The 16,495-nt window shown below is 41.4% G+C and overlaps 2 protein-coding genes across 2 annotated transcripts; one reads left to right on the plus strand and one right to left on the minus strand.

Moving 5' to 3' along the window:
- Positions 1 to 2,729: 2,729 nt before the first annotated feature.
- Positions 2,730 to 3,560, plus strand: LOC6739710. The gene is made up of 2 exons (XM_002076567.4): positions 2,730 to 2,797; positions 2,862 to 3,560. The coding sequence occupies exons 1-2, from the start codon at positions 2,747 to 2,749 to the stop codon at positions 3,366 to 3,368; spliced, it is 558 nt and encodes a 185-aa protein (XP_002076603.1). The 5' UTR covers positions 2,730 to 2,746; the 3' UTR covers positions 3,369 to 3,560.
- A 4,429-nt stretch (positions 3,561 to 7,989) lies between these two features.
- LOC6728572 (probable aconitate hydratase, mitochondrial) lies at positions 7,990 to 10,591 on the minus strand. The gene has a single exon (XM_002103877.4). It carries the CDS (start codon positions 10,486 to 10,488, stop codon positions 8,137 to 8,139), a length of 2,352 nt encoding a protein of 783 aa, XP_002103913.2. The 5' UTR covers positions 10,489 to 10,591; the 3' UTR covers positions 7,990 to 8,136.
- Between the last annotated feature and the right edge of the window lie 5,904 nt (positions 10,592 to 16,495).

The raw sequence follows: 16,495 nt of genomic DNA on the forward strand, positions 1-16,495 counted from the left end.
CTGCCAAGAAATTTGGCACTGCCTCAAAAGTCCGGAAATCCCGTCTGCTGTCCCAAAAAAACAGGCATAATTGGGCGAAAATACATAAATCTGTGTGAATAGATTGGCCAAAGAGGAAAATGAGAATTTGTTTTCCCACTGATAAGTTATGTCTTCAGTGGTTGTAATTTGTTTAAAATACAAATTAAATAAATAAATTTAAACCTTTTTACTGCTCATCACTGATCATCACATTTTCAGCGTTTTGCAACACTAATGCCTAGACTTGTCCATTACTAATTTCAACTCTGCGTTTTCATTTGACATTCGTAATGAGAGTGCTAAATCGAAATTATCAAATAAAAAAGAACGCTGCAATCGAGTGTGCATAAGTGTAAAAAGTGATCCAATAAGTACATGGGTAAGCGGTGGGCCATATTTAATCAAATTACTGCAGCCGAGCTGCATTAAGTGCCAGTTTTCTGATTGGATCGGGTGCAAGGACCCGACATCGCCTCAATTGGCAATTAAAGCGCATCAACGTTAATGTCCGGCCGTCCGGCGATAATAATAATAATAATGATGGTAACGAGACGATGGGCACGTATTTCCCTTTGGCAAAAAGTGGCAGAGAGCGGAAAAAAGATGGAAAACCGGACACACTGGACTTTCTCGCAGGGCGCTGACATGTGGTCATTGTTGCTGCACTTGCCACCCGTCGTCGTGACGTCAGATGGCAAATTAAAAAGCGTGTGCAAGATGAAAATTCTTCCTTCCAGTGGCAGCACCAGCACCAGGAGCTGCAGCAGCAACAACAACAACAAGAATGCAATTTATGCACGACTTGCATATTAAACGTGTGTTAATTTTAGAGCAGTGCAGCAAGGCGTCAGCTGTCTCCTTTCCTCGCCGGTGGACTGGGGCTTAAGCTACCCGTCCCCCTCTCGCCAAAGACGAAATGACAGGCTGCGGTCAACGCCATTTGTTTTTGTTGCTGCGAGGGAGCGGGAAAGGAATAAGCGGTGTGCACTACGTTTAACACTCCGTCTCTGTCCCGCTGCCACAGCCATGCAATTTTCCAGTTGAAAGGCTTAAAACTAAATTAAACTTTATGACTTGGCAAAGAGCAACAGGATTTGCGTCAACTACAAAAAGGATTACACGACGGCGCCCTCTCGGGAAACTCAGCTTTTCCTGGCCAACGCATATGAAGAATAATGACTCGGCTTTCCTTAAGGGGATCAATATACTCTAAGATAAGTATTACACAACAATAAATTACGCGCCTCACTTAATTTAAATATTGCGAGTGGTAAGTGAGAATAAATATATTAAATTTATAAAGTTTGACATCTTAAATTTTTTTTTTAAATATTTTGTGTTATGGTTTCTTATAAAATCGTTCTATTGCATCTCTTGATTTGCTGTTTGTTTTTTTTATTTAATTTTAATGTTTATATACTTTGTTCACGCAAAAAAGAAATTTACATTGAATACTATTTTACATATATGTATCTATTATTTGCATATATCTTTACTAAAGGGCATTACCCAATTCACCTGGACTCGCTTTAGGATGGTAGCAGAAAAGTTGCTAAGCACAAAGAAAGCAACAATCGTACAAATAAATGTAATGAGTCTAAGTGGCAGAGACAAAAATTGTCTGACATTTTATTGAGCAAATATTAAAAATATTACGAATCGTTGACCATTAGGAGCAGCCGTTGCTCCCCATCTGGAAGTCCGAGCAAAAGCAGAAAGCAGAAAGCACAAGCAGAAAGCACAAGCACAAATACCACTTATGTGGATATCGGGGAGTTTGTGTGCTTGTGCAGCAGCGAATCTCCACAGATAGCCAACTTAATGTAATGACCGAAAAGAAATCCAAGCTCACAAACATTTGCACAGATCCATGGCTCTTGTCCTTGTCCGCTAGCTGGACATGTGTTTCCAATGGTTTTCCCAGCTTTTCCTCTTCGTTTTTGTTTGGGGCCAGCACAGCTTGGGCCATTTAAAAACGCACAAAACTTGGCGCAAGGCGAAAAACAAACTTTTTCCTGACCAGAGAAAACTCAGCTGGGGGGCAAGATTTCCCTTTAGTGGCTGCCGTTGCAGTTGCAGCGTTTATTTGATTTTTACACACCGATTTTGAGCTATTCTTTTATTAGATTTTTCGTGTTGGCTTTTTTCTACTCTCTACTGTCGGCTTCTGCTGGTTTTTCGCACTTATTTTTCTCGGATTTTTGCTTTTATTTTTTTTTTCCTTTTTTGTTTGTCAGTTGTGAATTTGTAAGATTTGATTTTGAAAGTGGCCAGATAAAAAAGCACCCGAACGGGGTAAAACGAATTGAAAATAGCCAAATGGCTAAAAAGATTAGAAGCTGCATGGGGCGAATGAGTTGGGGAAATACTATAGAAGCAATTCCACTTTGCAGATGGAGTGTGACAGATAAGTTGCCGACATTGATGGTAAAGGGTTAAGGGGGCATGGCAACCCGTAGTTTTCGATAAGTTTTCTGATAAATTTCGTTAAATTTGCTGGTGTAACTTTTTCAAATTCGAATGAAAACATCATATGCGCTCTATTTACAATTAATCACATGTTTATTTTGTGTAAAGTAAATGTGATTTATAATCTCGAATTAAATAATTGGATTAAACATGTTAGATTAACGTACGTTTCAGAGGATTAAGTAAAACGTTCTCTATAAATACAAACACCAAATCTGGGAATGAGTTTCAATTGTTAAATAGACCTACTGCTCCGATGTTGAAATACACAGTGCTCGTTTTACTTGTAGGGATACCCAAGTTATTGGTAATTATACTAGTGATATGCATTTCTTAGTCAGATAGACTACTAAATTAGATTCCTAAATTAGTTGCAGGCACAAGTGTCGTATGAGGCGATCTTTGTGTCACTGACCAGTGAAGAGAACTCCAAACCATTTGACCTTTCAAATCTTCGACTGATTGGTCGCGAGCGTATTTTGAATGGGACTTTTGAAGTACTCGAGGATTTGGACGAAGAACATTTTCAGATATCTGTGGAAATTTACTCGAATGCTGCTCGCGACGGCAATTTTAAGCTAATTCCCTTGAGCATTCCACGTCAAGGATTGTGTACATTCTTCAAAAAATATGGTTTCTATTTGAGGGACTGCATCAAAAATGGCATTAACACCGATTTATATGTAAACACAACTTCTTGCTTGTTTCCCAAAGGAAAGTACTATTTAAAGAACGTCACTATAAACGTGCAAAACTGGCCAATAATAATGCAGCGCGGCCTTTGTCGACACGTTGGAACTCTCTATAAAGATGATGTACAGATTGGCTCATATAATATTACCTCCTCCATCGAAGACCGTGCTCCAAAATATTATTAACATTTAGTACCGTTAAAAGTTCATGTTGTACTAGCGGAATTATACACATTTTTGTCTAATTAAAAAATTTACATTTTTCAAAAATATCAATCCATATGCTATAGAGTAAATGGTCTAAAATAAACATAATTTTCACTAATGCCAATTTGTATATTACATTTGTAATATCATATAATCTCCTATCAGCTATCTAACTCCCTCAAAACCGCGTAAAATTCGCCTTAGGTCCACACTCCATCATTTTGTACTCATTGCAACGTATAAAAATTCCATCTATTCGTAATATTTAAATAGCCATACCCGATTTTCGAAGCACAAGCATAAATCTCGGAGAGAAAAGCATCCTCGATTTGAGCATCTGCGCTGGCAAATTTAAAGCCATTACACTAATAAATAATCTGCCACACATTTAGCACATTGCCATCGATTTAATACAGCTTCAGCTTCATCTGCAGGAGCCATGGAGCTCCTCCATAGCTTTTCGCCAAAGACACGCCCACAGACAAATCCGAATCCAAATCGCATAACCCCCACCTCACCCATGCTCCATATACAGACATACATGAATGCCAAGGGATGAGCGGGGTTGCCAGGACTAAAGGAGGTTTATTCCGATTCCGAGTGCTAAAGGGAGCCAGGAAAAAATTCATATGTCTGCTGCTGTGGCTGCTTTCAATTGCTTTCGGTTCGGTTTTTTTCTTTTTTTTTTTGATTTGGTGGTGGAAGGGGTGGACTAAGCGAGCGTGGCAGCGTTTGGCCATCATCATCGATGGCTGCTTTCAATATCTAATAATATTGCGCATACGCCACGTTGCCAGATTCCTGCTCGCAGATTTCACAGTCGAAGCTGCTGAAGCTGTTGCTGCTTCACTTTCGTCGAGTGCGTGTTGGCGCAATAATCAACAGTTATATTATGAATGCACAAACACTGGGAAAACAGTGGTAGTGGTAATTTTCATAAATTTCTTTTCCAAATTAAAGGAAATCTTTTGGAGTGGGAAATCAATTCAATTGAAAGGAACATAAAAGGTATAAACAACTCGATTATTATATATAATATACAAAAATATAAAGCATTCTTAATTAAATATTATAAATGCCCATTGAAACACTAAGATAAACATATGAAAGGGTGAAAGTACTTTCACCCAAATAATCATATTTAATGTTAATTGTTATACATCCTAACTTTAGACCACAGTTCTTAGGTTCCTAGTTCGCATTTTAACCCCTTTGAAAAGGGGAAAAACACAAAGATATGATACTCCATCTAAGTGATACGATAAATTCGGGATTTTCTTGGCATTATGTGCAGATTTTGCTGGTTTTCCCTCGCCACACCCAGCGTGTGTGTGTATTCCTTCTACAATTTCAACCACCCCCCCTCCCAGATGGAAACTTTTTTAATAATAAATAAAAGTGCTTAACTTAATTCGTGCTCTTTTCTTTTGCCACCGGTTTATGTGCACTGTGGATTTTCCCTTGTTTTTCCTCATTTTATTTCTTTCTTTGATTTGACACGCCCCCGCCCCGCCTCCGCCGCACAGCCAGCACACACAATGTGTGGAAATAATTTTTCGATTATTGTCAAGTTTTGCTTTATTTTCCCGCCCGCTCTATCGCTTTGGTTTTTCTTCTATTTTCATGTGGCATTTGTGGCTGTTTACCTCGCCAGCGGCCAAAATGCAATTTATGTGTTGAGAGCGAGTTTCATTTTATTTTCGTTCGATTTTTGCTTGTTTGTGTTTGTGTTCCTGCTTTCAAAATTTTCTTATTTTTTGCGGTTTTCTCTTTTGTTTTGGATGCTCGTGCGAGGTTATTGGCAGTTGTCATTTGTGTGTGATTTACGTTTATCGGTTGGAGTCAAGCGTGTAATTTTCTTATTGCAGCTTGGCAAATGGCGACCTAATCTGCTAGGGGAGCTGTTTATACATATTGAGGGTTATGTCGATGATTTTATAGGAGTTTGACATGAGACCCTAAAAATTAGGTAGCAAAGATAAAATATCTTAAAACTAAAATACCGTTCAATATAAATTTGCTTAAAAAAATTGGGAAAGCATGAGTGCAATTTGAAAAAATAAAACGAGTTAATCAAGGAATGCAGTTCATATACATTTTTGTATTAAACTATCGGAAATAATAAACCTAAATAATAAATCCCAAATAACCATTTTCACAACCAAGGAATAAATTGCAATTGATCCGTAGAACAATCAATCAAAGAAAATATTTTTATGAATATAAATTTACCGGCTTCCGCAAAAGCTGTAGAAATATTTTAACCCTTCAACATTTTTCTTGGATATAGACTTTTGCCCATTATTCCTACGTTTTAACAGACAGGCAAAACTGACAAACTTGCAAAAAATGCCGGTTCAATTGAAAAATCCGTTCTTACCCAGCCAAGTAAAAGGAAAATGGAAAAATACATGCTTGTGCATCATAAAAATATCTAGAATGTTTCCGTTTTCGTCGCTGTATATCAATGAACTCGTTGTTGCTGCGTATACGCATTGACAAAACATTTTCCAAAAAGCAATTAAAATTTTAATAAAATAAACTAAGCAAGGAACCGGAATAACAAGAGTGGGAGGAATATTGCTGCTAGTATGGGACATGGGACCTTGATACAATAGATGACATTAAAAATCCATACAAAAGATAAACACATTTTTCAGCTAGCTCAGGGCAGCAAAAATATCGAAGAGAAAGATTAAATTCACTTAAGTGCAAAGTATGCAAATGACAAACAGATCGGGGAAGTGAGCGACAGAGATAGCAAGACTGGGTCAGAGAGAGATGGCAGACGGTAGTCGGCATCAGACCAAGACATATATGAAGTGCCTGGCTGGCAAGTTGAACACACGCAACCACATGCCTGCATTTGAAGCTAGAAATATTGTAAATTCAAATTGAAATGCATGTGTGACATTTGCCATGCACTTGGCCACAGAAAGAGACGGGTAGCGACTGGAGCGAAAGAGATGCGGAGAGAGGCGGAAGGTGGAGATCCAGCCGATACAGAGATACAAATACAAATGCTTGTGGCAGCCAGGATACAAAGGAGTCCGGCCCGAGCTCTGGCCAAATTGAATGCAATTTGACAAAAATCATAGTCTATATATAGACTTCTTACCAACTGGACTCCCTGAGCCATACACACATCCTACATTACGGGTTAATAATTGAACATTTTCGGTTTTAGGCCGGGCTAAATTGCTATCATTTTTTTGTTGGCTTTTTTGATTGGGGTTGTGGCTGCTTTGGGGGCGAACAGTGCAGTTCTAAAAAATAACTCATTGAAAAAATAATAGGTGAGCTAAATGGTTTATTAAACAACAGTGGACTTAATTTGATTACTAACCTTTTTAGCCACTGATAAGTAATTAATAATTGCTATTAATATTTATTGTTCAGTGCATGCAATATTTCATAGGTACCAAAAAAAATAGAAGCTCAAATTATTTTTATATTTTGCTCATTGTTACATTATCAGTCGGCAATCAAAGGTTGCTTTTTTACTACTTAATGAGTTTTTTTTCAACACGCAATTCTCTAAAACTATTTTAAATAGTTGACACGTTGGTGAATAATAATTATCCAATTAATGGAACTTTTCGTTAAATATGTATTATTTGAGTAATGAGTAAGGGTTTGTTCTTTTAATTTTGCATTAAATAGCTTAGGATTTTAAAAAGTAATATGAATACTGTGCAAAATGGTCGCTTAAGAAACCTATTCTAGTTTGCTGACTTGCTAACGTCATATTTTGCCGAAACGCACTGTATTGCCACATGCACCACATTCACGACCCGCTCATTCAGTCGGAGGCTGTTCAAATATTGCCGCAAAAAGCAGTGGCAGTTCGCAGAGCGAGAAGGATACAGATATATATAGACATTTTTGTACTTGCTCGGTGAACTTGTGCTCTGTGGCTCCTATATCCTCTGCCTGTCTCTTTCCCCCTCCCCATACCGCTCTCTTTCGCTCTGCAGGCGCACTTCCTCCTCTTGTAGCTCTTTCATTGGGTGCCTTGTGTCTCCCTCTCTCCCTGGATTTTGTGAATGACTTTTTGGCACTAATTAAAAGTAGCAAATAATTTTCTATGCCAACTCACATACGTCCACACACACACACACACACACACACACACACACACACACACACACACTCACACTTACGCACAAGCAGGACGTGTGTTTGAGCGAGAAGGAAAATGCAAATATGGCACGGCCTCTGCTCGGAAAACCCCCATTTGTGCCCCTTGAGCCGCCCGTCCCTGTGACAATGACAATGCATGTGACAGTTTCGGTTGGCACCGTTGATAAGCGTCGCTTATTGTCCCTCTGCCCCACTCTGGCACCACTCTGCCACACTTTGCCCCACTGTGGACCACGCTGCACCACCCATTCACCCAGTGATCCACCCATGCAACCATCCAGTTGACAAAAAAGTTGGGCAGCTTAAGTCGGAAAATTTATTATTATTTTTCTGCATTGCAGGCTGGGTGCAATTTTAAATGGATTTTAATTAGTTTTGAATTATTTTGGCTTTCGGTTTAGTTTTTCGGCATTTCGTGTGCCATTTTGGCATTAAAGTTTGGACCATTATAGTGTCCTGCGGTTTATGTAAAGTTGATTTATTTTCCGAATAATTGTACAAGGGGATATTTATCTTCCGGTTGCCAACTTAAACTATTAAGTACTGTTTATGTTCTTCATAAGATAAAAACGTAGTAATTTAGTAAAGTGAATATTGATGAGAACTATTTCTTATCGCCACCCTTGGCGGCAAGCTCCTTCATCAGATTCAAGGCACTTCCGGCCTGGAACCACTGGATCTGCAGCTCGTTAAGGCTGTGGTTCAACTGGATTTTGTCGGAGCTACCATTGTTCTTGATCTCAGCATCGACGGGCTTGCCAGGTGCCAAGTCCTTGAGGTTGAGTATCGAAATCTTGCTCGACGGCTGGACTTTGTCGTAGTCACCGGGATTGGCGAATGTCAGGGCGAGCATACCCTGTTTCTTCAGGTTCGTCTCGTGGATGCGGGCAAACGACTTGACGATAATGGCCACTCCGCCCAAGTGACGAGGTTCCAGGGCAGCGTGCTCTCTGGATGATCCCTCGCCGTAGTTCTCCTCACCCACAGCGCACCACTTGATCTTGTTGGCCTTGTAATCCCGGGCCACCGCTGGTACGGTGTCGAAACTGCCAGACTTCTGGTTCTTGACCTTGTTCATTTCATTGTTTTCGGCATTTGTGGCCCCAATGAACATGTTATTGGATATATTATCCAAATGACCGCGATACTTAAGCCAGGGCCCAGCGGCACTGATGTGATCGGTGGTGCATTTGCCTTTGATTTTAATTAGCACCATCATATCAATGTAGTCCTTGCCGTCCCATTTCTCAAAAGGTTCCAGCAGTTGCAGGCGATCCGACTTGGGATCGACATTGACCTTGATATCATCTGCTTTCGCTGGGGGAGCCTGATAGGTATCCTCTCCGGGATCAAAACCCTTGGAGGGCAGCTCTTCGCCGTGCGGTTCCTTGAGCTTGAACATTTTGCCATCGGTACCCGTAAGCTCATCCTTCATCGGATTGAAATCCAAACGTCCGGCGATCGCCAATGCAGTAGCCATTTCCGGACTGGTAACAAAACAATGTGTTGCTGGATTGGCATCATTTCGACCAGTAAAGTTGCGATTATACGACGTGACAATGGTGTTCTTCTCTCCCATCTTCACATCCTTGCGATCCCACTGTCCAATGCAGGGACCACAGGCATTCGCCAGCACAGTGCCTCCAAACTTCTCAAGTACATCTATAATGCCATCCCGCGCGATTGTAGCTCGAACTTGCTCCGATCCCGGAGTAACATTAAAAGGAATGCAGGATTTTAGGCCATGACTCAGTGCGTCATTGGCTATGCTGGCACATCGTCCCATGTCCTCGTAGGAGGAGTTCGTGCAGGAACCAATCAGACTCACTTTAATTTCCATCGGATAGCCATTCTTCTCGGAGTTCCCACCCAGTTTACTAATGGGATGGGCCAAATCGGGAGTGAAGGGGCCATTCACCAGCGGTTCCAATGTGTCCAAATTGATCTCGATAACTTTGTCGTATTTGCAACCGTCATCCGGAACCAAAAGATCTTTATTCTTCGTGGCCTCATCGGCGATGGCAGCTCTACCGGTGGCACACAAATATGTGGCCATGCGTTCGTTGAATGGAAATATCGAAGTTGTGGCACCGATTTCAGCACCCATGTTCGTAATGGTAGCCATGCCAGTGCAGGAAATAGATTCGACGCCAGGACCATGGTACTCCACAATTGCACCCGTACCTCCCTTAACGGTCAGAATCTCCGCCACTTTAAGGATGACATCCTTGGGTGAAGTCCACCCACTGATCTTGCCCGTGAGATGGCATCCAATCACGGTCGGGCACTTGAGTTCCCACGGTATATTCGCCATCACATCGACGGCATCTGCACCACCAACTCCAACGCACAGGCAACCCAATCCGCCGCCATTCGGAGTATGGGAATCAGTACCAATCATCAGTAGTCCTGGAAATGCGTAGTTCTCCAAAATGATCTGATGGATTATGCCGCTGCCAGGCTTCCAGAAGCCCAAGTTATACTTGGCGCACGCCGAGGACAGGAAATCGTACACCTCCTTGTTCAGATCCTTAGCCCTGGCCAAGTCCTTATCGCCACTGATCTGGGCCTCAATTAAGTGATCACAGTGCACGGTGGATGGAACTGCTACCTTTTTCAGGCCCGACGAAATGAACTGCAATAGCGTCATCTGGGCAGTCGCATCCTGCAGGGCAACGCGATCTGGGCGCAATCGCAAATAGGACTTGCCTCGTTCGATTTCCTGTGAATCCGGTTGATCCAAATGGGAATATAACACCTTCTCCGACAAGGTTAGCGGTCCACCCAGTCGACCCTTGATGATATCCAGGTTTTCCCTCAACTTCTTATAGGGCAAAGGAATTCCGCTATCAAAATTTGACATTGCCACTTTATCACATCGTGGAAACCGCGCCGTGTGAAAGTTTCGCACCATGGAACCAGCCAAACATATATATCTATGTGTTCGTTGAGCCATTTGAATGTGTTATTGTGTTTGCACAAATTTTGTTGATTTATTAGATAACAGTTCGTGTCGTTGAAGTCGGAGTGATTTACAAGCGAGTATAAAAACTGGTTTGCTTTGATCCGAAATCTTAATTGAATTCAACTTTGTAGCAATGGCACATCTTCTTTCGATTTTCCTTCCATCCTGAAAACACAGAGCTTAAGACTTAATTACATCTTTCAATAAAATGCAACTGAACAAACTGCTCGACCGTAGCTATTAATTAAACAGACTCCACACCTTCGGCCAACGTATGTATACTCATATTTATTGGGTTAGCTCATTGTTCCGTGCGTATTTGATGCGCACCAACAGTTGCAGATGCAAAGTGGCATCCAAAGGGTGAGCTGAGTGGGCATTTCAACGGATTTGATGTTGCAAGTGAATCAGTGGGCGTGCGACTGGTTAGGATGTTGGAAGGAGGGAGGAGGAGCCATCGATGGCATAGGCCAAGTGACAGTCAACTACAGACGAGACGAAGAGTGCCAGCAAACTGGACGGATGACAAACAGAAGGACAAGGGATGCAAGTATGCCAGGATGCCAGGATGCGAGCCGGCTACCAAAGTGTCAACTGCAAGTGAGTGTGACGGTGGGCACTGCAACCTCCTGTGATTGTGTTTGGTTTGCTGGCATCGTGTCATAATGGGCGATGTGGGATGACGATGTGGATGTGGATGTGGAACAGCGGACAGCGGACAGGAGACGAGCGCCAGGAGACAGGAGACATTGGTAGTTGGCCGCACCACATTCAATTGAAATCGACGTGCCTGTTGGCCACAATGCCATTGACGAGCCTGCCGCTGCTGCTGCTCAGGGTGGTTTCTCGCTACCAAAGGCTCCTGGTCATACTACTGCAGGGCAATGGCATTGTCGTCCTGCCACTCCCTCCGCCCAATTCTCCCACATAAGTAGGCGGCATAACGATGCCAAAAATTGATTGGCAACTACTTGGCACACACTCTTGACCGCAAAACTTTTTCTCCTTTGCCGCTTGCCCGTTACGCCCAAAAATGTACAATTTCATAAAAATATCTTGAATTTTTATATCTTTTAGACCATAATCTTCCATCTAGGATATTTTAAAAATTTTTATGTCAATTGACATAAATATGACATTGACATTTATTCCGGCATTATAATGATGAAATGAAGATGTATACTTAAATCTCGAAAATTCTGAAGATCGTGAAATACTATTTGAATTCTTCCTGGATATGCCAGCAATTCCAATACACTTGTCAGCTGAACAAACGCTGATTATTAATCTGTTTAATTGATCGATTGGTGCTTGTTCCGCTTTCAGCAACATCGAATTGCATATTGGAAACTGGCCATCCGACCGTTCGCTTTCCATCCAATGGAGCGCGGTGGGTCAATTTGATTGGGGGGCTGAAAATGTCAAGGTTGTGCAAATTTCATCCCAAAACACATGGTCGCTTAGTTTTGTGCGCTGTCATTTGCCATCGCATATTAGATTCGCAATCTCATGGCCCCGTTGCCCGCTGGTCATCATATGCTCCTGTTCCAGAAAGGAAAATGCAATTAGCTTAAATATATTTGCGTTTGTCCATTGGCCTTGGCCGAAAAAGTGTCCGGCTCAAAGTGTTTGCCTCGACAATTCTCATTCGCTTTGGTATAAATTATTGCATTTGAAGTATTAAACTTTGGCCATAAATAAGGGGAACTTACAGGTGTAGGTAGGGGTTTTCTAACCCTTGATTGGATTTATCTACTCTTTAAATAGGTATTTCTAGTTTTTGAAATTGCTTAAAATGTATTTTCCTAATTTCAATAATTAAAATGCTAGCAATTTTACTTTATCAATCTTTATAAATATTTAAATATGTTCCTACATTAAATAGTTTTTTCGTTTAATTAGGATCTATCATAAAAATCCCCTTTACCATTGAAATACACAAGTGCAATTTCTGTTTTATACTATAATCTAATAATAATAGTTGAGGACTTTGAAAAATATCCCACATAACCGGAACGATTCAAAGTTTTAGCTGCTTCTGCTCTTTTTTATACTTTAGTGACTTGATGTCTGATTGGGCGAATGCCCGAAAATTGCCGGCAAAATTTATGTACTAGTGCCCGGGGAAAGAAAGAAAATGTGGGCGAACGAACTATGGCCATATGTAGCACTGATCCGGGGAATCGGTGGTGGCGGGTGGGCGGGTGGTCGGAGTGGTGGTCGGAGTGGTGGGCGCGAGGAGCTGTAGGTGTGGCCGCTGTGGTGTCGGTGGCCAAAGTTGCAACAAAACTGAAACTTTGGACTGGCAAAAATTTTTAATCCTCGCTTTCTTCTTCTCCTTTTATTATTCCCCACTTTTTTCAGATTTTTTATTCGAATCTTTTTGCTGGGCGTGGATGTGGGTGTGAGTGGGTGGGTGGGTTTTATACCATCCACTGGCGAACAATACGTTGGTTGTTTTTGCAGTGAGCTCCACTCCGCTCCAACTCGCTCCGCTCCGGCACAGCTTGCGGTAAAACTTTTCAATAATATTCCCCAAAGTCCAGTCCAGACGCCGATGAGCAGGAAGGCGAGAGACACCGGAGTGCCAGTGGCAGTGGCGGCGGAAGTGCCGCCGTAGTTTGCCATCTAGCCCGGGATAGCACAGTTTTTGGCGCACTGGCAGCAATATTGCAATAATACCCGGAAAAAACGCCGCACATTTGCCAGCCTGTTCCCAGAACTGGGCTCTTAACTATGTTTTGCTACAAATATTTCTTATTAACTAAAATTGAGCATATTAAAACAATCAAAAGAAATATCTGTCTACTGACACATTGGATTCATGTCTCAAAATCTAAAGCCATCTGGCTTAATTTGTTTAATCTGGGTAATCTTTCAATAGTCCATTAAGTGTTTTATATAATTATAAGTGTATTTATAAGGCATTGCTAAAACATTCATCCTTTGTCATTCGTCGAGGACTAAAACTCTTGGCCCCAACGAATGGAAATCTCTGCCCATCCAATCGAATGCGTTTCCGGGAATTGCCGGTTATTCGAGTCGGGCTTTGTTTTAGCGCGCCAAGCAGACAAATTCAGCATTTCCTGCACACGTGGCTTTGGCGATTTCCTTTTGTGCAAACATATTTTACCGCAATTGCGGCACATACTCGTACACCGAGTTTCAGGGCTCCATTGAAGCATAAGTAACCGGGTCCCCAGTACCCAGTACCCAGCTCCCAGTCCCCAAACCCGATCCGGTCTGGTTCGCTTGTCGCCAGCACCTAGTGCTCGGAATCCACTTTACAGGACTATCCACCACCCTGACCACTTCAATGTCCCTGTCCACGTTCCATTCATATATATAAATATGGATTTTTGCCATGCGTCTAAGCCATAAGTTGACCGCTTTTCCGCTCGCCTCGTTCCCTTTGGTAAACCCTCTTGGCAATCCATTCATGAGCTCAATTCAGGCGCAAGCCGAGCTCAGGCAATTTTTCTACCTTTTGCACTGCGGAATGGGGAGATTGCAAAATAACTTAACATTATTAGTTACCATACATTTTTATTCAAAGGTTTTTTTTTTACCTTTTAAATAGTTTTTATAGTACCCTCACGTTTATACACATGTGTACAAAAACGTTTTTATGAAAGTAATATGGTCTTATTTGAATCACATGTTTTTGTAGCTTATTACTCATTAAACTTAGAGCTTAGAGATCTGAGTTAAAGAAGTATAGATTTATATTATAGCAACAATATATCCTGAAAGCTAATCTAGGGATTCGATAACGTTTTTGTTTGCAGTGTAGCTTAGCTCTTTTGTTTATTAACCTTTCCGCCAGCGCCACCGCCGCCTTCATCACTCAACGAAGCCAATTCCATTGGGAAGCAGCTTGGTGCACCTGTTTCACCTGGTTTACCTCCAGGTGCAATAGCTCCCGTTCCCGACTCCCGCTTTATGATCCCGGCTCCGTTACTGCGTCGCTTTTGTCTGCATTGTTTCAGTCAATAGACGCATTTGTGCGGGTCAGTTTGGCAAAAAGAAAGCCATGTCCGAACCCGGCCAAAAACCCCTTTCACCAGTCGCTGTGTACTTGTTCCCTTTTCTATTTTTTTTTTTTTGTTGCCCCGTCTCCTGCTGCTGGCCGCACATAATTAGATTTAATTTGCAGCACGGTACGATCCAAGTTTGGAGTCAACTTCTCCGTTGCATGCAATTTTAATGCATAAATTATGCTCGACAACGACGCAATTTAGTGGCATAAACCTGGCAGCTTAATCCGCTGCTGAGTGTGCGTGTGTGCATAAAGTTGGACCTTTAAAACCGGTTAATGAGTTGGAGTTCATAATGGCTTACAACCAGCCTTGGATTTGGATAATGGATTAGAGGGCTAAAGGATCCGCTTTACAGCAACCGAGTGAGAATATGAGAAAATGTATGACGCTGTAAGTTGTCTATTCCAGTCATAAATTCGAGGCTCTACAGTTTTTGCATTTATACTTTTCACTTAACTCTTTAGGCTTTAAAGCATTTTTCATATCTTAAATGATGAGGCATAATTCAGTATAAAATCAACCCGATTACTTAAACCCCATAACCATAACAAAATCCATAAAGAGCCCCCATTCGTACACCTCTTTGGGGCTCACATAAACAACCTTTTTGCGCAATTTGAAAACCAAGGGCGAGAATTTATAGACCATCCATTTTCCATTTACTTTCGAGGGGCATCATAATGCCGTCCATCGCGGCTAAACGATAAACCCTCTTGGCTTTCCCGGTTTCTATATTAATATGTACACAATAATTATTCCCCGGATGGATTACAATGTGAACTTGGCCAGAAGCACCAGCAGAAGCAGTTGGAAACGCAAAGCAAACGAAACGCGAAGAAAAAATTGTTCAACTGTGTGGCGTAATGTTGTTGAACTCCCCGAGAGGTTGGAAATAGTAGGTTGGAGGTTGGAGGTCGGAGGTCGTCGAGCAGCGAAGTCAAGCGCAGCGAAATGGACACGAAACAATTCCTGGCCACTGACCATCTGACCCACTGGTCGGCGGCAAAACCACCGCAAATACCACCGCGGTGGTTTTCCAGGCTACTTAGACCCCGGTTCTTTACCTTGAGACCGGTGAATTCATGCATTCGTTGTTTACTTGTGGGCGACTGGTCACCCTGGACACCCGGACACACGCACTTAATTAAGGGAAAGCTATTTCTTTTTTCTTATTTCCTGAACTTTCCGTTCACGCCCCGCACTTTTTCAATTTCCTGTCAGTGGCTTCAAAAATAGTGCAGCATGCTTTTAGATGTCCTTGCCAGAGAAAGATACAAAAGTATTTCGGGCGGGGAGATAAAAGTGTAAAGATTTGTTCTTAAATATGGTTTCAATAAAAGGGGTAAAGAAAATTGAACATACTTCTTGAAAATATTTGCTATGTACTAAAGTTGCATAAACTGATAACGATCTTAATGAAGCATCTTCAAACTATCTTGGTAAATATGTATCTTTACTAAAAGTATATCTTAAAATTATTTATGATATCAAGTTTTAATCATCTGAATATCTTTCGCCTCTTGTGTTTCATTTCCTAAAAATCGTATTACAAGTGTAATTTACATAGAGCAAGCAAACTTCAAATCCTGACCCTGTAACATCTCCATTTGCTTTTCTGCTGCAGATATTTTCTTAGTGCTAACCGGAAATTGTGCTTATGCAATTGCACAAGTTCCCTTCGAAATCCGGTAGAGGTCAGTACGTCGAAAAGGAAGCAAAAAAGAGAAAAAAAAGGAAAAAATGTCAGAAAAGCTGTCGAATGGGGAAATCTCCAAAGAAAACGGTGACTTCAACTTCACTCTGGAGTTGAGCTCTAGACAATGCAGTGTAATTTGCTGAAATGTTAAACAAAACGTAATAACTGGGAGTTGACAAAGTCGTTGGGCACATTGAGAAAAATCATTTATATATTTCAAATATATAAACATCCTTTATTTTGTGCAATGGTAGTACTCTTA

Source organism: Drosophila simulans, chromosome 3R, assembly GCF_016746395.2.
Source record: "Drosophila simulans strain w501 chromosome 3R, Prin_Dsim_3.1, whole genome shotgun sequence".
Taxonomy (NCBI): Eukaryota; Metazoa; Arthropoda; class Insecta; order Diptera; family Drosophilidae; genus Drosophila; species Drosophila simulans.